The sequence below is a fragment of the Olea europaea genome, chromosome 17 (assembly GCF_002742605.1).
Source record: "Olea europaea var. sylvestris chromosome 17, O_europaea_v1, whole genome shotgun sequence".
NCBI classification, from domain to species: Eukaryota; Viridiplantae; Streptophyta; class Magnoliopsida; order Lamiales; family Oleaceae; genus Olea; species Olea europaea.
Window position 1 is genome coordinate 14,549,408 of NC_036253.1, and position 21,536 is coordinate 14,570,943.

Below are 21,536 nucleotides of genomic sequence, written 5' to 3' on the forward strand. Positions count from 1 at the left end.
CTGTTCGCGAAATTATTCCTTTCGATTTTAAACTACCGCAAGTGTACGGTTCGTTAACAAGTAATAAAGTGGATTAAATGAGTCCGAATATCGTCCCACAGAGATTGATTAGTTCAATTTTACCTATCGTCGCCTTAACCGAAACAATAAAAATTCTTAATATTTTCGCTAAATAAATTATGATTTAATAACCTACTTATAAATATAAAACCTGAATTAACTAAATTAAATGCGTGATTATAACTAAATGCAAGTTTTATAAAAATATGATAATGAAATGCGTACTAGGATCCCGAATCCCCTTATATCAATCCCCTTTAATTCGAACTTTATAAAATTGACAACACGATTCAATTATGAAGACCAATATTCCTAATTTGTTTAACAATCTCTCTCGAGTAGAATTAAACCTATTTTCACATGCGATCCGACTATATTTTTATGACAGATGTGAACATATGAAAATGCATTAAATATTTATGAATACTTAAAGATCATGTAAAACATAGCGGTATATTTCTATCCCCTATCGAACTTTACGACAATTAACATAATGTCTAACTTATTTTCTATCTCTCGAGGGTAAAACAAGTCACAAATCTCATACAACTATTGCGCACATAATTGTAGAGAAAATAAAATCCATGCCAACCATTCAATAATTAAAAACATGTTTTAACGTCAAATAAATAAAATTCAAGATTAAGGGTTCATAATGTAAGGTTCATTGCAAATCCTATCACATGAAAATCTAGCCTAACATAATGGAAAATAAAGAGAAAAAATAATCAAAACCAAGGAAGAATATCACCCAATTGATTCTTGAAGTGAAATCTTGAATCTTGAAGTGGATTGCCTTGTTCTTCCTCTCCAAATCCTCCAAAATTGTGTATATTCCCCCTCTTTTTTGTAAAAGTGACGTCCCCTCATTCTGATCGAGTTTTAGTTTATATAGAACCCTAAAAATCTCATTTCCATAAGAGTTTCGGCGAAATAAGGAAACTGTTGAATCGGCCCCGAATTTTGTTCTATGCGACCGCATAGTACATTTCTATGCTGTCGCATAGAGTAAAAAAATTTTAGAAAAAGTTCTCGGGAGGCTTCTATGCGACCGCATAGAATTTATACTATGCGACCGCATAGTTATACAATTCTTTCCGCTGGACAGCTTTTAATATTTTCGTCATAACTTTCTCTCCTAATCTCCGATTGAAATAATTCAAAGTGCATTGTGAAGAAAACTCAAAGATCTACACTTTTGATAGAAATAGACTTCCTCAAATTCTGGTGTTTACTATGTCAAAAACGGATCTCAAGTAGAGATTAAAAATCACGAGCATAGCTTTTTCACCTAAAAGTTGATACTTGATAATATTTCGATCATATTTCACCTCTTGACTCCTTTCCTCATCCGATTAACCTCTAAAACTCTAGAATCTTCATTCCATTTCCCGTCTCATCTATGAATTATTTGCAACTTGATCCCCGAACTATCACTTTGCTCCATTTTAGTCTTTTTTCGGCTCTTTTCTTCTGAATTTCACCATGTTCATCGGTGTTCCTTGCAATTCACAAATATAACGAGATTAAGTCACAATTCAATCATTTTACTCATTATTAAGTCATGTTTGTGACCTAAATAAGTGTGCAAAAATACACTTATCACCTACCATTGAGCACCTATTGGCACGATAGTCGTCGGTGCTGAGTATGGGGTGGGTGCGAAAATTGAAGATGACATTGGGTTTTGTGGTGGTTGTGGTTGTGGTTGGGGTTGGGGTTGGGGTTGGGATGGGGATGGGTGCTAAAGTTAAATTAATTTAATTTTATAATATTGAGAAGTTAAATAATCTAATCTTTTAATAAAAATTTTCAAATTTAATTTTTGAATTGTGAATTTAAAGATTATGAGTAGGTGTAATTTTCACGTTAAAAAGATGCGGATAATTGTCATAAAAGAGGACAATCCACAGACACGTTTTGTGCTTATTATATATATTCTAAAATAAAAATACAGATATTTTTGACGGCCCGGCCCGAATAGACTCCCTGTGCATAGCCCACTCGAAATTCGTTCCAACCCCACCTGCTCTGTACTTAAGTTTCTTGTTTTGCACATGTCTTGTATTTTCCGTCTCTTCCCAATACCCAAAAATCCAGGCAAACACCGCACTGATGGCGGAACCCCAATCCTTAAACGGCGAAAACACAATTCTGGCCAAAAACTCACCACAACAACAAGAAGAAGACAGCCATACCCAAAATAATCCCTTTTTATCTTTCGTCTCAAACATACTTCAATTATTCAAGCCGCCTGCACCCAAGAAGAACGGAACTACTAATAATAATGTTTCAGAATCCGACCCGAGTATAATCGGCGCATCTGTGAGTGAAACTGTGGTGGAAGATGAAAGTAAACCCGTTGTTGTGAAGTTCCCGAGGCAGAGCTCGGCTCCATTGAAGATCGAAGCAGAAGCTGAAGGGGGTGAACAGAATACTAACCCCGTTATCTTATGGCAGGTACTGCTATTCTTCGGTATTGAAATATTTCTGGGTTTAATCGAGGTATCGAGTGTTATAGAACGTTGTGCACTGATTAATTGTACCTTTCTTGGCGAAGATAAGATGAATTATACTCCAGTTCCAATATCTTCTTTGTTCGAATTTGTGGATACAATAAACTTTAATCCAAGGTTTAATCTTGGATACCCGATCTACAAAAGGTCAATGCTCGTACATTATTAATCAACTGCTTGTACTTCACTTCACACAATGTCTTTTATTTTTATTTTTTTAAAATTTTTTTTACAATTTTTCCGGGGTGGTAATTGGTTTCTATCATTTGATTATCTTGAGGCTATAATAAACCATAATTAATAATATTAAATTATGAAAATTGGATTACTAATGTTTAATGATGCATATGATATATAATTCACATATTTTGTCAAATTTTTATCACCATACGTCAAAGAATGATGACATATTACCATGTATTTAAAATTCAATCCAATAATGTAAAGTATTGAGAATTATGGCACTTCCCGTGGTAGGTAATATGTAAAACTGTGTGCTGGTGAATTCTTCGCGGGTTGACTACTGGGACTTGACATCTTTGGCATGAATATCATATCCTCTGTATTTTATATGTCATGACTTGCAATAAGTATGTGAGGACCTCTTTTTTCTAATTTTTTTTTTATTTTTTTTTTTTAAATCATAAAAATTGAAAGAACGCATAAAAGGAGGGGGGCATATATCTGACCGGTAAATGAAAAATGCAACAAATGTCTCCAATCTAAATGAAAGCAACAGTAAATGAAATGTGTACAATGACTAAGTGATGGCTAAATGAAATATGAGGACTGGTTATAGTTCTTTGTGATGTATTATTTGGATACGCAATTTTATTGTGAATTGGTAAACTTTGATTTATTTCTTTGAGCATCTGTTGTCATAGAAATCATATCAAATGCCATTTGTTGAATTAGATTGAAATGTCGCTTGTTAAGGAATGGGTAAGCTTGCTTATAGGTTGATATTTCCCCAGTAGAATGAGATGCCAACTCTATTTGTAGGAGTCAATTAATATGAAGAAATAAATTATCATCATTCATTCTGAAATTGTCCTTGAGTCTTTATTGTGTTAGTTTGAATTGACCCAATCCCTCCTCATATAGGGTAGTCAATGGAAATTTTCAAAGGCACTCAATTTTCTGTTACATCCTTCTGGGCCCTTCGGGATAGCAACCATATAGAGCATGTTTGGGAGTGTTATAAATTGTTTAAATTATGAATACTTAGAAATGAGTGGTGGATAAGTGGGTAGTAATTGAAAGTCAAGTGTTTATAAACATGAACCAACCATAGACTTAGACGGAAGTTTGTTGAGATGATGTTTATATTGAGGTGAAAATTTATCTGAAGCTATCCTTTTTATGATGACAGTTTATTACGACTTTTCCCCTTGACCCCCTTCTTTTATTCATTTTGTTAATGCCTAAATATAACGCAGATTATGCCAAAGCTTCTGAATCATAATTATGGGCACTCATACATTTTCCGCGAGAGTGCCTGGTCATTAACATTGTTATAGATACATATAAGAAATAAAATTCACGTGTCAATGATCAATGATGTTTTCAGGTGGCTTTAGGTGTTAATGTTACTAATCTACATCACTTTTACTTGATTAAAGCTCCTTTTGGAAGAAAAATGGTGGTGTAAAAGATCACGAATATGCATAATTGATCCATAGATATTCTTAGCTAAAGTGTTGTAAGTGTTCGGATAATGAAATTAATTTAAATATGAACTTGATTGATCTTCAATGCACTTTATCCGAAGAGTTTTAGTTTTCATATAGCTGCACAAAGATGACAAATCTGAAAATGACTAAAATATGACAAGACCTATTTTCAGAGAAAAAAATTGGAATGTTCAAGTTGCTTCAGAATTTCTAACCATCTATGAACGTGCACTAAGCAAATTAGGAGCTGATGAAAGACCAGTACTTTACCTTCCTTTATCTTTTGCTTCAGAGCATTCTTCTTTTAATTTCATGTTCACTGTCTTTGGGTGGTTCAGGTTTATGCCATTGGAGGATTTTTCATTTTGCGGTGGGCATGGAAAAGATGGAATGAGCGGAAGGGAGATAAGAAGTCCAGTGATGAACCTCCTCCATCTAATGATTAATCTTTTTCGATGACTTGTTGGATAGGGAAGTCATGATGGCTTGTAATCTTGTTGTGCACTACAAATACGCTTGTTGATCCTTTACTTTGCGTCATGAAAATACTAAATTTCAGCCAGTGAATTACTCTTCTTAAAGTTGAGTTAGTGTTTCATTTTACTTTAATTTTGAGGATTGCTTTTATTTTTAGTTCTTAATTTGCATTATTACTTGTTGGTATTATGCTTCTTTAAGTGTTTCAGTCAATCAATTATAAACCATTTTTTATTGTTGATGTTGAAGGTACCATCTTTCTATTCAGAATTGTGTGCGCAGTTTAATATATACATCTTTTGACTTTTAAACCCCAAATTTTTTTTTTCTATACTGTGAAAGGAGACTGATGGTAAAATATTGCAATAATGCGTTCCTATCTGTTTCCTCCTGGAAAACCATTATTGCGATTATATCTTTCATGCTAATAATGACAGAATAATGCTGCAAGGAAGAACTTTAAATGCCCATAATTGTTTATGCAACGTAAAACTGATTCCAAATTTATCAAGATTTAGCCCTCTCAAGCCTGCTGCCTGAACTAGCTAAAGATTCTGTGTTTGCATGACATAGTTCTTCATCTTTTCAATCATGTTCTAAACTTCTAAATGTATGTGAAAATTGGAGGAAATGTTTATTTGATTGTATATATGGGTAGGACAGGAGGTAAACAGATTATTTAGAAGAAATGTTCCTTATTTTTAGGCAATGTTTGGGACATAGTACTGGTTTGGACAAGGAAGTACAATGGTCAAAATTTTGTCTGTAATTCTCTTTAATAGTGTATTGTGCTGCCAAGGAATCCACTAAGGGACAGGAACATAAAGAAAGGGAAAAAAGGGCAACTCGTTAGTTCAACTCTCTTTACATTTTGCCTCTTGTCCTGGCATCTGAATAATCTTTAGCACACATAAATCGATTTATCAGGTTGCATTGCTTTATATGTGAAGTATTACTCGATTGAACTACAACTTTCACATGAATTTGATTCCTAGGATTTGTCTTCAAGGAATGGGTAGTCTGTGTAACCAACAAGATCGTGCATGTTTCTGTCATACTTGAGTACTGAATTAAGCGCAAATCTTCTAGGTAAATTTGGGTTAGCCAAGAATGCATTGTGCTAGTCAAATAGGTTTGTTGTCGGAAATTCGACTAACGCAATCAAAAGAACAAATAAAATAAGCAAAAAAATAGAAAACAGTAGATGAAGTGAGGTATGCCAAAGCAAATCTTCTTAAGATAGATTTCGCCCCCCAATGAAGTGCAAACGGGATTATGGACGCCTGTCTCTCAAGATACAACGTTCCTTCCAAAGTCGATACTGCACAATACTAACCTTGTCGGTTGAACCAATAAATGATCCTACTCGAACAGAATAACCACAATTACATATAAGAGAATTTTTAGAGCAAAATATGGAGAGAGAAGAATTTAGAAAGCGGTGCGAGTGGTGCGAAGCACCACTCTAGTGGTGACTAGCCTTTGGCTAGCTAAAGTTAGCCAAGTGGTTGGTAACTTATTAAATTATATATTATTTACACAACTCACTATATAAATAAGACTATTTTCTTGTAAACTTTCGATGTGGGATTCCTTTCCATATATAAAACACTTAAAATGAGCTTATCAACATATGAGTCTATATTGGAAACTTTTCCAATTCATCCAAATTAATTGCAATGGTCCACATAATTAAATATTACATTTAATGTTTTAACCCAATTACAATCAATTAATTCCAATAATCCCCCACATGAATGGAAGAAGTCGACTCAAATCAAGGAAAACGGAAGAAGAGTACTATCTGAAAGATAACGCATCAAGATAGGTAGCTTTCGCTTTGAACCTTCTTTAGTAAGAATCTATCGAACTCACTTGGCTAATCAGTGAACGCAACGTTTTGAACTGTCAGCCATTATTGCAAGCTTAGACAATAGACCAAACACATTATCTCTCATATCAAACTTGGTTCTCTATTGTGTTCATTATTTCGGCCCTGAACTACTTGGGTTCTGCGAGTGCTTTAGAGAATTCGCCAAAGTAAATTCTCATAGAATCGACCAAGTTCGCACTAACATAGGTGATGTACTATAAAGAGTACCCTACTGTAATTACTTGTACCATTTATAGTCATCATTAAAAGCAAAGTTTATCCTTAATACACTTCATAGTCAGCACTTTTTGCATCATAGAAATGGGAAGTAGTTAAACTCCTAAGTGCTTCTTATCGAGTCATTCATAATTAGTTTTCCTATTGAACCTAGTCCATGGGATCTCCAGTTGCCGGGTTAGGTTTCCACTAAGATGACTCATTGGGTTTTAGCCTTTAAACCCATTTCTCTCAATACGCAGTCTATACGCTCTCTAAATAACCCTTTAGTGAACGGATCCGCTAGGTTTTCTTTTGACTTAACAAAATCAATTGATATTGTTCCATTTGAGAGCTACTGCCGAACGGTGTTATGTCTACGACGTACATGTCTCGACTTACCGTTATACACAAAATTTTCAGCCCTGGCTATTGTGACCTGGTTATCACAATGAATACAAATAGCCGGTACAGGCTTTGGCCATATAGGAATATCTTCTATGAAATGTCTTAACCATTCTGCTTCTTCTCCTGCTTTGTCTAAGGCAATAAACTCAGATTCCATAGTAGATCTACTTAGAAGATTTCCATGATATAGCGCCACCACCGAGAGTAAATACATAGCCATTGGTAGACTTTGACTCGTTTGTATCTGATATCCAATTGGTATCACTATATCCTTCAATTGCTGGAGGATATTTTTCATAATGTAATGAATACTCTCTGGTCCGTTTCAAGTAGCCCAAAACTCTAAGTAATGCATCCCAATGTTGATTACTTGGGTTACTTGTGTAACGACTCAACTTACTTACCGAGTAAGCTTTATCAGGTCTTGTACAATTCATCAGGTACATTGAACTACCAATAATTTGGGAATATTCTAACTGCTGTTTCCCATTTCCACTATTCTTGTGAAGAACTATATGCGGAAGAAATGGGTTACTCGTTTCTTTAATATTATAAGTCTTAAACCTCTCAATTATTTTATCAACATAATGGGTTTGAGATAAGACTATTCCATTTGATGTTCTAAATATCTTTATTCCTAGAATCACGTCTGTTTTATCCATATCTTTCATGTCAAAGTTATTGGTAATTATATTCTTTGTTCTATTGATGACTTCTATATTAGTCCCTAATATAAGCATGTCATTAACATACAAACAGACGAGTACATATGCCTTTTCGAATTTTTTCGAATATACGCATTTGTCACATCCATTTATGACGAATCCATTCCTAATCATGACGCTGTCAAACTTTTCGTGCCATTGTTCAGGAGCTTGCTTCAAACCGTATAAGGACTTAACTAGTTTGCAAACTTTGTTCTCTTGTCCTTTCACTATGAAACCTTCTGACTGTTCCATATATACTTCTTCGTTTAAATCACCATTCAGGAATGCAGTTTTAACATCCATTTGATGTATTTGTAAGTTGTACAAGGTTGCAATAGCAATTAAAACCCGAATAGAAGTAATTCTTTTTACTGGAGAATATGTGTCAAAGAAATCAATTCCTTCTGTCTGACGATATCCTTTTGCAACCAGTCGAGCTTTGTATTTGTCTATTGAACCATCAGATCTTAACTTTCTTTTAAAGATCCATTTGCATCCTATTGGTTTAGTTCCCTTAGGAAGATCAACCAATTGCCAAGTATTATTACTCATAATAGAGTCAATTTCACTATTTATAACTTCCTTCCACAATACGGATTTTGGACTAGTCACAGCTTCTTTAAATGTTTGGGGCTCTTTCTCAATTACGAAAGAAATAAAGTCTGGACCAAAAGATTTAGCGACCTTTGCTCTTTTACTCCTTCTTGGTTCAGGTTCTATATTGTTTTTAATAGCATTATCTCGTGTTCTCTTTTAAGTATTCTCAAGAATATCTCTTTTATTAGGGAACACATCTTCAAAGAATTCAGCATCTCGAGATTCAAAAATTGTATTGACATGAATGTCACTTCTATCAGATTTATATACAAGAAATCTGTACGCACTGCTATTTATTACATATTCGATAAAAATGCAATCAATAGTTTTAGGACCTAACTTATTCCTTTTGGGAGGAGGAATAGCTACTTTAGTTAGGCACCCCCACACTTTTAAATATTTATAGGAAGGCATTCTACCTTTCCATAACTCATAAGGTATCGAACTAGTTTTCTTATAGGGAACTCTATTCAAAATAAAGTTAATAGTTAGCACTGCTTCCTCCCACGAGTTTTGTGGTAATCCAGAACTTATAAGCATAGCATTAACCATGTCTTTTAGAGTTCTATTTTTCCTCTCAGCAATCCCATTTTGCTGCAGAGTATACAGAGCTGTTGTTTGGTAAATAATACCAAACTTAGCACATAATTCATCAAACATGGACGAATCATATTCACCACCTCTATCAGATCTTAGTACCTTAATTGTTTTTCCAAATTGATTTTCAACTTCGTTTTTGTAAGTAACAAATACATTCAATTCTTCGTCTTTGCTACTTAATAAATAAACTTGGCAATATCTACCGTGATCATCTATAAACGTGATAAAATATTTTTTACCACCTCGAATCTGAACAAATTTTAGATCACAAATATCGTTGTGTATTAAACACAACGGTTCACTACTCCTTTCAATCGTGTTAAAAGGTTTTTTAGCAAATTTTGTTTCAACACAAATTTCACATTTATGTTTGTCTTCGGAGTCAAGTTTAGGTATAAGACCTAAACCTACAAGTTTTCTTAAGGAAGCACAATTTACATGTCCTAATCTGCTATGCCATAAATCCGAAGATTCAAGCAAGTAAACAAAAGCATTAGTTTTATTGATAACTTGTGGATACAAATATGTGGATTTTTTGTCCACTACAACAGTATTGGCCTTAAATAGACCATCAAATAAATAACCCTTCCCAACATACATGCCCCCCTTAGTAAGTACAAATCTATCAGATTCAAACACCATTTTAAATCCTTTCTTACTAAGAATAGTTCCTGAAATCAAATTCTTTCTAATATCTGGAACATGTACAACTTCATTAAGCGTCAGTTCCTTCCCCGATGTGAATTTCAGAATAACCTTTCCAATCCCTTCAATATTGGATATTGTAGAATTTCCCATGTAAAGACACTCATTATGATTCAAGGTTTTATATTCAGCGAATAGACCCTTATGTGCACAGATGTGACGCGTGGCTCCTATGTCCAACCATCAATCCTTGGCATTAGATACCAAATTAACTTCAGAAACAACAGCAGATAGGTTGATGTCTCCAACATCCGTAGAAATTTTATCCACTTCGGTTATATTGGCTTGGGCGGTTTCTTTTTCTGTGTATCCTTTTTTTTGCTTCGACAGTCTTTAGCCCGATGTCCCGACTTCCCGCAAATATAACAGTTGCCTTTGAACGGTTTTGCATTGTTGGCTTTTTCTTTGTCCATAGATGAGCCAAAACGCTTCATTTTCTTGTTCTTAGACCCCAAGTCTTCCACCATGTTAGCATTTGCTTCCATGTTGCGGACATTATTCTTCTTTTCTACAGCCCGGTTGTCTTTTTCAATGCGAAGTCGAACAATTAGATCCTCCATCGTCATCGCTTTGCGTTTATGCTTGAGATAGTTTTTGAAATCTTTCCATAGTGGAGGTAGTTTCTCGATCATAGCAGCAATCTGGAAAGATTCACTCAAAGTCATACCTTCAGCTTCAATATCGTGAAATAGAACGTGTATCTCTTGAACCTGACTCATAACTGTCTTTGAATCAGTCATCTTGAAATCTAGAAATTTGTCAACAATGAATTTCTTCGTTCCCACATCTTCGATTTTGTATTTTTTGTTAAGAGACGCCCACAGTTCTTTAGCCTTCTTGTAATTACAATACACACTATATAAAGTGTTATCCAATCCATTGAGAATGTAATTACGATATAAGAAATCTGCATGTTTCCATGCTTCAATAGCTATTGAGTATTTTTATCAATAGCATTCTCCGATGTTTGTGCAGGACATTCTTCACGCAGAAATCTTACTAAGTTCAATGTAGTCAAACAGAATAGCATCTTTTGTTGCCAACATTTGAAATCCGTGCCATTGAACTTTTCCGGTTTCTCATGTTGTGAAGCCGGTGGCATGACAAATTGATTGGAACCAGAATTTGGCGCAATCACAGCATTAGTATTGCTCTCAACAGTACCAATCACAGCGCTAGTATTATCTGTAAAACCACAATTACAGAAAATAATCAATAATAGAAATGTAGAAGAAATGAGAAAATATAATATGTCTTAAGATTGTTGTCGGAAATTCGACTAACGCAATCAAAAGAACAAATAAAATAAGCAGAAAAATAGAAAACAGTAGATGAAGCGAGGTATGCCAAAGCAAATCTCCTTAAGATAGATTTCGCCCCCCAATGAAGTGCAAACGAGATTATGGACGTCTGTCTCCCAAGATACAACGCTCCTTCCAAAGTCGATATTGCACAATACCAACCTTGTCGGTCGAACCAATGAATGATCGTACTCGAACGGAATAATCACAATTACATATAAAAGAATTTTTAGAGCAGAATATGGAGAGAGAAGAATTTAGAAATCAATTGAATTTGTTTTTTTTTTTTTTTAAAAATAAATCTGAGGGTCTCTATTTATAGAGATTGAAGTGTCTCATGGAACAGGTGTGTGACATTTCAAGAACTGGTGCACCACTTGGTCTGATTCGTCTTAGCCATTGGATCGTACTATTTTCATGATCTGATGGCCCAGATCGATCCATAAAGTGAAGTGTCCATTCATCATGCCTATTCACCAATTTCTGGACAGTTATAGTCATGCGGATGCCACGCGTACATCTAACCGCCACGCAGGACGAAGGGACGCGACCTACCACGCGTGCGCCACCTAGAATGCCAACTCACAGAGCCTTGCGCTGCCACGTCATCGAACCACGAGTCCATTTCCGAACACTATAAGGCTCCCCAACTCCTCGTGACGATGCATACGTGCCAAGTGCCAAGTGTGCCTCTAAAGCACCCAATGCGTACTTTGTAACGTGCGCGTGCCGGGACTGGTCCAGGGAGCGTCGTGAGTGGTGCGAAGCACCACTCTAGTGGTGACTAGCTTTTGGCTAGTTAAAGTTAGCCAAATGGTAGGTAACTTATTAAATTATATATTATTCACACAACCCACTATATAAACAAGACTATTTTCTTATAAACTTTCGATATGGGATTCCTTTCTATATATAAAACACTTAAAATGGGCTTATCAACATATGGGTCTATATTGAAAATTTTTCCAATTCACCCAAATTAATTGCAATGGCCCACATCATTAAATATTACATTTAATGTTTGAACCCAATTACATTCAATTAATTCCAACAAGGTTTAGGTGACATAGTTTAGGTACCGGGACTGCGTGTCAACAGCTAATTGGTGCATTTTTTTTTCAAACTATCCAATTAGTATTTGACATGTGTACTCCTATTTAAAAACCCTGTCCACAATCCTGTCTGTGTAGCATATCTTAGCCAAGAATAGACGCCTGGACACATCCCTACCAATGAATTCATTTCCGTTGTGCCTGTTGTATTTTCCTGCGACAGTAAAAGTCCATTTGCAAGCTTTTCTTGGTGGGCACTGGGCAGTAGACAGCCGTTAGCTAACCCCTAAAGCTTCTATGTCTATTTATCTATAGAGAGGAATTTATATCAAATTTCCAATTAAAAGAAATAAATAATTACGCGGTTTTGATTATGAGGCGTAACCCCAATTGCCCCTAGCCCAAGCCACTAAACTATAAAGAATCGACAGATGACAGAAGACCTTGTAAAGCAAGTTTCCTCTCAAACCTCTCAATATATTCTGTAAACAACTCTATAGTACTCCTTACAGCCGCCGCCTTCTCTCCAACAGCACCTCACAGCATCAATGGGGAAAAGCAATGACGAAAATGCAGTGAAGAGAAGATGGAACAGAAAACGTCCAAGTTGCGATAAAATAAAGATTCTCCCTCAAAGGTCTCTACTTTATGGACGCATTAATGTTTCTATTTTGGCAGCCAAGAAACGCTTGAAAAAGGCCAAACGAAGCAACACTCAGGTGGGTTTTTTTGATAATTTTTTATTTTTGTTAAATTCTCATTGTTGTAGTTTTTTCTTTTTCTCTGTTTTATGAGACTGCTATCAAGGAATCAAGATTTTTTTTATTATTTTTTTTAATCTTTCTATGGCTGTATATTTATCATTAAATGGATGATTGAATAATAATTTGAAAAATTAGGCAATAAAAAATATCGGGGATTAACTTATCTTTGATGGGGGTTCTTTAGGATTTTCTATTCAAGGATCAGAGTTCTTATTTTTTATTTTTTGAAGATTATGTCAGGCTTTGATTGATTTACATTGTAAATAATTTTAATGTGGGTGTACTTCAGTGAATCAGTGGTGAAGGAACAAAAAAGGAAAATAATTAAACATTAAATTTAGTTTCCAGGGATTAAATTTCAATTCGAGATGGAGAAAGGCTGGCTTTGAGCTCGGAGGAATAGAGGCGATGCACACGCAAAGATAATTCTGCTGCAAGACTCATAGTGTCGGCTTTTTAACTTGATCTCGGTTATCTGACTAAAAATTTTGGTACAAAAATACTCAACAACACAACACAAGAAAAGGGTAATAGATTGATTATTATATCATTCAACTAATTGTGACAATGACTATCGAGAAGTTTTATCTCCTTTGTCACAAACTGAGTTCAAACAATCAAAAATATGTTTCAGAGGTTCCATTTTTCTAGAAAGTCTACCATTAAATTGATAATTTTTGTGACAAAGACCATTTATGCTATGTGAATCGATAGATATGCAGAGTTCTTTTTGGTACTCCTTTCATTATTGTCTGGATTGTGGAGAGAAATTGCATATAGGGTGACGATCTCACTCTCTTTGCAGTTGTACTCTTGGTGTTCCATTACTCGTGTAAATTGCATTGGAAAATAAGATATTTTGTTGAGGCTTAAATTCTCAGATTTTCTCTATGTTTTGGTTTGTGACTGCTATGTCTTCTAGTGGAGGTGAACGCAGGAACTATAAATGTTTGTCGATTCCAATATTTTCTTGATTTTTACCTTTGAGACGCGTCTTTGTTGATGCCAAAGTTTGGTACTGTAAAAAAATTATACATATCTTTTTCTCCCATACTCTAGGTCGGTTTAGTTCCTGCTAAGTGCTAATGTCCTGTTATCTATATACAATGTGGTTCTTGGATTATATACTTGAGCACTTGTTATTTTATCATTACTCTGCAGGGTATCTACTTCAGGCAAGAAACTGCAGTCAGTCCAGGAAAAACTATGATTCCAGTGATCAATGGAAACGAGTTGAGCCATGAGTGGACAGAACATGTCTATCCGTCTAAGTTTTTGATGATATGCTTGAATACAATTCAAAACTCACTTGAGAATGTTGGAGCCCTTAAAACTGAAGACGGACCTCTCTTTGCCAATGCATGGGGGGTTGAGTTCTGGAATTGTTATTCCAAAGGAAAAGATGTGTTGGAGATGAGTGGTGTTGATTCCACGAGGGAGCAAATTGCTTGGATGGCATCGGCTGCTGCTGCCACTATTACGAGAAAAGAGAATGAAGGCTTATCATTTAAAAGCCCTTTCCACTTATTCCTTGTGCCATCTCTAGATAAAGCTTTTGAGGTTCATAAACTACACTCTCCAAGACATCACTCTTAATACCCATTGTTCTGTACCATTGATTTTCTGAGCTTATTAGTCTTTGTATGTATATCTTCGAGGTTTAGATGATTGTGACATAATTTAGTCATGCATGTGTTTATCCATGACATACTGCATAATTCTGAAAAATCAATTTTATTCGTTTTATGATATCATGTTTTTACAAGCTCTTCTAATGTTCTACTTTTAATCAGGTACGCCTAGTGTGGAAACCTTTGGAGACCATTGGAATATACACATTGAGTCTGCATTCAGGCACTACTATAGAAAAACAAATACACCGGTTAGCATCTCAACCAAATTTTTCATTGTTAGAATACAAGATTTGTCATGCAAATACTGGTCGTGTGCAAATTATTACATTGGTGAATTTTTTTACCAATATTTGTGAAATATGCATGGTAATGGATCGTAGGCTACTTAGTTCGTGTTTAATGTGCAACAACGGATAAGACTAGAAACAGTATAATGAACGAGAATAACTTATTCTTCTTTAATACTATCGTTCCTACTAAACATGTAGATATCATTATACTCATGCTGGTTAGACGAGTGTATTCAGGAAGATAGACATATAACCAATCTTGTGCATGTAAATCTTTCGATATTTGAGAATGATCAATTCCTAGACATATCTTTGAGAATCTTGTTTGCACCTCTGTCTTCTTCATGACCTATTGTTGTCTTGGAAAGTGATTCTTATATAATGGAATCACTGATGAATGTGCCAGAAGCGATCAAATTTTGAAATTTTCACCTTCAGTACTCATCTTTTTCATTTTGTTGCTTCTGTTTAAGACATTTAAGCTAAATGTCTTGTTTTTGGAATGAAATGTTTTTCTTATATGATTGTATTGACACCTAACAGTTTAAGGAGTTGTGAACCGGAGTTTCTTGTCTCCACCCCTGAGAGACTTTTGGATCTTCTATCCTTAAAAGCTGTCGACATATCTGAGGTTTCCTTTCTGGTAATGCTTTATTAGCCATCTCTATGTTGAAATACTTGTTCGGTTCAACTTTAAACATTTTCCTTATTCTCGTTTTTACTGTGCTTTGCTTTCATTGCTATAGGTAATTGATGGACTGGAAGCTCCTTTCAAAGGCAGTTACTGTGAGGCAATTAAATCCATAAGGCAATTAATACCTGGGAATCCTCAAACTGTGGTTTTCAGGGACGGCATGAGCAATTTATCCATTACTATGCTACAAAAGCTCTTAGGAGAACCAGAATGAAGATTATCTATTTCAACTTTTATCCATATCTTGACAGTTTGAAGTGGATGAAAATAACATCTAGTAAAAGCTGCTATATAGTAGGGAATTTTTCCTCCAATCTACGTTCCCATGATCAAGAAATTTTGTGATAGATCCATTAATGTCACTTGTACATAATAATTTACATACAAATGAAATATCAGAAAAAGAATGGAAAAACGTTCTTTTTTTATTTGGTTGAAGAAATTTGATCCAATCATATCTTATCACATTATATGTGTGTGAACCATTATATACAACTCAAAGAAAAAGCAATCAATGGACAGATGCCAGCCTCTACAACAATTTGCATACATATACAAGACTATGACTGTGTCATATGATAAATCTTCATCAAATATAAAAATGTAAGAATCAACTCAAAGATTAATCAGCAAACATAGCTAGTAGTGGTAGTACACAAAATTACCTTATTGAAAAAAAAAAACAAAAAAAGACGAAAAAGACAAAAAAACAAAAAATTCTGACTCTGCCAAACCCAAAGAACACTACTCCAAAATGAAGGTGGCCTCTCAACCTATGTTGAATAAGTACAAGGATATTTTGTTGCTGGAAAATTTTGGATCGGCTACAATGGAATCTACAAAAATCGAATAAGACTAATGCTTTACCAATGCCTGTAAGCAAATTGTTGAAGTCGAAATGAAAGTATTTCAAGGTTTTCCCACTAAATTTTAGATCCAATGAAACAGTGTGTCTTTTGTCTTATGAATGCAGGGCTTTCATGCATTGACTCTCTCCCGACTTTGATCCAGGGTAGTCTCCAAAATGTCATAGTGACCATAACCATGAAAAAGAACATTTATAGGACTTTCCTCATCCTTGCTATACTCTTCACCATAATTTGCTATTTTTATTAAACTATCCGTGCCTCCCTCTATCATGAAGACAGAAATTGGAGTCCTGCAACCAAAAAACCAGAATTTTCATATTCTAGTGTTGAAATGGCATTTTGATGGTATGTCGATTTGGAAGGGTTCCAATTTGAACTGAAATCAAGCAAAAGTATATTCTATAATCAATACGAAGCCAATCATCAAAACAAATTGGAAACTGATATGCAATAACCAGAACAAGGTCTGTTAAAAGAAAGAGTACAAAGATATCCCACTATATCAAAGAAAAAAAAATCAAGGAAGTTATCAATTCTGGAAAAAAATAGTATAAAGGTATTCCTCCTCTCTGACCACAAACAATTAGTTTTTTTAGGGTAAATCTATGATCAACATCATTAATAAAGAATCAGTAACCAAATACGATGTCATGATAATATTTCGTATTAACAACAAGTATCTTTTCTCCAGGAAAATACATTCCAGAAGTTCATATGCTTGTATTGTAATGACATTTTCAGAGTCGAAGCTCAATTTAAGTTATGTTACCACCCAAAACATGTCAAATGAAGATCGAGAATATCAAGCAAAACAATATTACAGATGCATTAACAGTTAAAGGTTCTCACCTAAGAACATGAGAAGCCATCAGCAATTCTGGTTCTCCACCCCATACGTAAGGCTGCTTAATTCTTGTAACATACGCATCGAAATCTTCCTCGATAAACCTGCAATTATTATCAAGCAATACTTAGCTACAAGAACTTAACAATATCAGAATTTTCAAGAATTTCATTCAGATAAGAATTGAAAATAAGTACACTCGCCATTCCACTTCTTTTCGCCTCTTTAAAAGCTCTTCAACAACCTGCATATTACCATTAGATTGAGGAAAAATTAGGTATCCTCAAAAATGAAAACAACTGCTTAAATAACTAAAGTTATATCTACAAAAACCCTGTGTGTAAGTGCAAATTATGTACTTGAGCTCTTAATTCATCTGCAAGCTCTCTCTGGCGATTCTCATCAGGAGCCTTCTCTTCATTTCTCAAGCATGCCATGTGTGCAATTGCTCTAAATAAACACCTCCCGTCCGCTGGCACCCCTACATAGATTTCATTTTACATTAATCTTTCAATTTCATGTATGTTCTAAAATTACAACTAAACAACCAGGAAATGAAAAAGAATTAACAATGAATAATTTGAAATTTATACCTGTGACTCTGTAATTGGAAGAGCCAGGATTAGTCGAATCAGGAATTATAGCATTTGTTTTGAAGCCATCAGCGCTGTTATCGGCAGGTACTGAGACTTTGCAGTTCACATCGGAATTAAAATCGAGCAGCGGGCAGACGCCAAAGAGGAGCCAAGCCGATTCAGGATGGTGTAGCCAGCGCGCTGGCCGCGCATCCCAAGCCACGTTCCATGACCCCTCACCACTCTTCAACCCCTCGTGCTCGCGTCGACACAACATCATCGCCCGCCGCCGCTGCCTCCACCCTGAGGGCAAAATCGCTTGCCATATCGAAGCAGTGCCGGTGCAACTCGTCGGACAGTTGAACAAATGATCCCTTCGTTCTCCGCCGGCGACAACTGGACGCACTGAACTCCTAACAAGCCGGTCGTATGGCGCCGCCACCGAGCCGTGGGCGTAGGATAAGGAGAGTGTCGTCAGTAACCAAGGTCTGTGGCGTGCACAGAGTACACGGAGCATCACCGGAATGGTGAGTCCTCGTAATATATGGATAGATCTTAATGTGCGCTGTGAGCAAATTATATATGTTAATCTACGCAGCCATGGAGGCACTGCAAAAATATTATTTAAACTTTAATTTCTTAGTCTGGTAATTGGTGAGATGAGTGGTGACGGCAAAGCAGATGTAAACAATTTGCCCCCACACGAATTCCATACGAGGTTCCGTTCCATCGGTGCTTCGAGCCTATACATAATGACCAAATAATCCTCAACTTTTAAATATATTTGTTTATTTTAGAACTTAAATTAATTAACAAATTACTTAGTGTTTTATTTAGGACATGTTTGATGTAGATTGAGAAAAATAATTTTTCTTGAAAAAAATTGTGCTAAAAGTAAAAAAGTATAATGAATTCATGTGCAAAATTGTTATTTGAAGAATTTATAATTAAAAATAAATTGTAAAAATATTGTATCAAACATGGGTTTAATGATAGTTGAATTTCTCTTTACGTGCAAAATACATTTTCTTTGTTTAGTTCCCTCAAGTGGGCATTCGGTAGCATTCACAATGGCTCCTCCTATTGAGCAGTTGTTTATCGATTCATTGAATTTTTGTTTGAAGTTATCAATGTAACTCATTTATTGTGTTTAAATACTTAAAACTTTTAAATAAAGTAGCTTATAAATTATATAATTAATTGTGCTATTTGTAAAATGTTGGATGAAAACGTTAGTTAACAATGTTGATGTGTCAAAAAATTGCTAGTTGAAAAATATGACAAATTTTCAAATTGAATTTTGGCCATTTTATTCTTAGATATTTTGTCCATGCTATTTGTACAATGTTGGATGACAACATTAGTTAACAATGTTGACGTGTCAAAAAATTGCTAGTTGAAAAATATGACAATTTTTAAAATTGAATTTTGGCCATTTTATTCTTAGATATATCGTCCGCTAAAACCAAGTAGGTGAATTTTGTAATGCCAAAAAAAAAAAAAAAAAAAAAAAAAAGGGAGGTATTCATTGAACATATTTCAATGTTGTAGGCAGGGTCAAATTTGTCATGTGAAGAAAAATTAGGTGATTAGTCAAGGTCAAGGCCCGAGTGGTTGGTGAGTCAGTCACGTGTTGAACGAGAAAGGTCGAAATATTTTGTTACTCTCTGAGCATTCAATATTTTCATTGTTGTCTCAAAGGTACATAGAATTTCAATGCAATTAACTTGATTCGTAGGTGGGTATAATTTATTATTTTATGTAGAATATTACGTTTTCCTTATAGGAATATTCCCTGCAGGTCACCCATTTCATTGGTCTGTTACATATTGGTCACTTTGGTTTATTATAATTTGATTATTCAACTCACCTTTTTTGTTTCAACGAGATCTTCTATAATTTCATACGCAATAGGTGATTTCTCGGTTTCTTCCGATCATTAATAACTTGATCATTTTTAGATAATAGTAGATAGAAAAAACGTTTGTAAGAAGTCCTATTAAAATCAAGTATTGTAGGCTTTTCTGTTAACCACGCCAAAATAAATAGAGTTTTTCGAAAAAAATCAACCAGTGGCTTCCTCGTCTCTTATAGCTAACATAGTCCACAATATAATGCATGTCTGATCAATTGATTTTGCCAATAAATTGAAAATGATAAATCTACTTGTACATAAGGGTGTACATACACTCACATGGGTGTGGAACCGAAGTGCGTAATTATATACACCAAGCACAACCCAATTGAAAAAGGAACCTTACATAAACAAACATTGTTGATTTGACATTGACGAATGGTACGTTACATTTCTGTGACTTATATGAGATTGCGATTTCTTGATCATAGGCAAAACTGTCAAATTAAAATATAAATACATAAATAGATGATCAAATGAAATAAATTTGAAGTTGGCTGATTGAAGTATAAATTGATTGATAAAATGTTTCCTTTTCGTTTGCTATATATGCAGCTTGATTCATGCGACAAAGTAGAGCGAATAGGGTCATCTTTTTTCTTAATTATAAGTTTATTAACGCTTTACATGCCTTTATTTCTTAATTTTTAGTTTTTCGTGGTTAAATAAGCGAATATGTTTGGTGAAAATGAAGGGTAAAATTAATAGGGAAAATTAATAAAGAGATTTAAAAAGATTTGGATAGATTTCATGTTTAAAAATAGCATACACATAACAATCTCTTTAAAATTATGTGAAAATCTATTCATATTCATGAAATTTATTAAAATTTATGATATTTTAAAATTCGTTAAAATCTTCTTTAGCTCCACAAAACATTTCAAGAAATTAATTCTTACATGCACGCAAGAGAAAATTTCTCATGTGCTCTCTGTGTTTTTTTAAGACTACCTGTACACATGTACACCACAAAACATTTCAAGAAATTAATTCTTACATGCACGCAAGAGAAAATTTCTCATGTGCTCTCTGTGTTTTTTTAAGACTACCTGTACACATGTACACCACAAAACATTTCAAGAAATTAATTCTTACATGCACGCAAGAGAAAATTTCTCATGTGCTCTCTGTGTTTTTTTAAGACTACCTGTACACATGTACACCACAAAACATTTCAAGAAATTAATTCTTACATGCACGCAAGAGAAAATTTCTCATGTGCTCTCTGTGTTTTTTTAAGACTACCTGTCCACATGTACACCACAATTTAGTTCATGTTTGCTCTTCATTTTGTAAAATTTAATTTCTTTAAATTCATTTTTAACTACACATTTTATGAAATATAAAACTTCCATCAACTTTTCAAGTACATATTTTATTAACTTTTATAAAAAAAATACTAAAAATTTGATATTTAGTTAAAGCAAACATGGGATTAAATTTATGTAAGGGTGTGTTTGTCACCCATTATTTAGGAAAAATGTATTATAGAATAATGATTGATGTTGAAATGTGTTGTTAAAAAAGAAGGAAATTTTTTTTTTTTACATATTGTTACGCCCCTATCTGAACCGCCTCGAAATGCCCACCACCACACGATCCGAAATGTTTCCGAAGTGATCTTACCAATGTCAACGACCTGATAACACACTGCGAGACATAGGCGATCTTGTTGAACTGACCGAAGCGCCCTCGCCCCTGAGACTGAGGCGAAGTGGACCTCTGTCAGAAGATCCGCCGTCAATTTCAGAAAGAGATTTTTTGCC

At 34.7% G+C, this 21,536-nt stretch overlaps 3 protein-coding genes across 6 annotated transcripts; 2 read left to right on the plus strand and 1 right to left on the minus strand.

Annotated features, from left to right (window-relative positions):
• The first annotated feature begins 2,107 nt into the window (after nucleotides 1-2,107).
• LOC111365253 lies at nucleotides 2,108-4,899 on the plus strand. Its single transcript, XM_022985671.1, has 2 exons — nucleotides 2,108-2,520; nucleotides 4,588-4,899. Exons 1-2 carry the CDS (start codon nucleotides 2,176-2,178, stop codon nucleotides 4,693-4,695), a joined length of 453 nt encoding a protein of 150 aa, XP_022841439.1. The 5' UTR covers nucleotides 2,108-2,175; the 3' UTR covers nucleotides 4,696-4,899.
• A 7,488-nt stretch (nucleotides 4,900-12,387) lies between these two features.
• LOC111365254 lies at nucleotides 12,388-15,967 on the plus strand. The gene is made up of 5 exons (XM_022985672.1): nucleotides 12,388-12,904; nucleotides 14,111-14,509; nucleotides 14,743-14,831; nucleotides 15,417-15,516; nucleotides 15,620-15,967. Exons 1-5 carry the CDS (start codon nucleotides 12,734-12,736, stop codon nucleotides 15,779-15,781), a joined length of 921 nt encoding a protein of 306 aa, XP_022841440.1. The 5' UTR covers nucleotides 12,388-12,733; the 3' UTR covers nucleotides 15,782-15,967.
• Nucleotides 15,968-16,082: 115 nt separating this feature from the next.
• LOC111365255 lies at nucleotides 16,083-18,547 on the minus strand. Of its 4 annotated transcripts, none has more exons than XM_022985676.1 (5): nucleotides 17,874-18,547; nucleotides 17,640-17,761; nucleotides 17,478-17,524; nucleotides 17,286-17,384; nucleotides 16,083-16,812 (listed from the first exon to the last, which is right to left on the minus strand). In XM_022985676.1, the coding sequence occupies exons 1-5, from the start codon at nucleotides 18,370-18,372 to the stop codon at nucleotides 16,704-16,706; spliced, it is 876 nt and encodes a 291-aa protein (XP_022841444.1). In that variant the 5' UTR covers nucleotides 18,373-18,547; the 3' UTR covers nucleotides 16,083-16,703. The 4 variants fall into 4 exon arrangements, with proteins under 4 accessions (XP_022841444.1, XP_022841445.1, XP_022841442.1 ...); XM_022985677.1 differs by having other exon boundaries at nucleotides 17,484-17,524; nucleotides 17,874-18,546; XM_022985674.1 differs by having other exon boundaries at nucleotides 16,083-16,726; nucleotides 17,874-18,542.
• Between the last annotated feature and the right edge of the window lie 2,989 nt (nucleotides 18,548-21,536).

Excerpts from the sequence above, each read along its gene's own strand:
- LOC111365253 (XM_022985671.1), top strand. The coding sequence starts at position 2,176 with ATGGCGGAACCCCAATCCTTAAACGGCGAAAACACAATTCTGGCCAAA. Across the intron at positions 2,521-4,587 it reads ACCCCGTTATCTTATGGCAG|GTTTATGCCATTGGAGGATT; the intron begins GTACTGCTATTC and ends TGGGTGGTTCAG.
- LOC111365254 (XM_022985672.1), top strand. The coding sequence starts at position 12,734 with ATGGGGAAAAGCAATGACGAAAATGCAGTGAAGAGAAGATGGAACAGA. Across the intron at positions 14,832-15,416 it reads ATAGAAAAACAAATACACCG|TTTAAGGAGTTGTGAACCGG; the intron begins GTTAGCATCTCA and ends GACACCTAACAG. Across the intron at positions 15,517-15,619 it reads TATCTGAGGTTTCCTTTCTG|GTAATTGATGGACTGGAAGC; the intron begins GTAATGCTTTAT and ends TCATTGCTATAG.
- LOC111365255 (XM_022985674.1), bottom strand. The coding sequence starts at position 18,372 with ATGCTCCGTGTACTCTGTGCACGCCACAGACCTTGGTTACTGACGACA. Across the intron at positions 17,525-17,639 it reads CAGATGAATTAAGAGCTCAA|GTTGTTGAAGAGCTTTTAAA; the intron begins GTACATAATTTG and ends GGTAATATGCAG. Across the intron at positions 17,385-17,477 it reads AAAGAAGTGGAATGGCGAGT|GTTTATCGAGGAAGATTTCG; the intron begins GTACTTATTTTC and ends TAATAATTGCAG.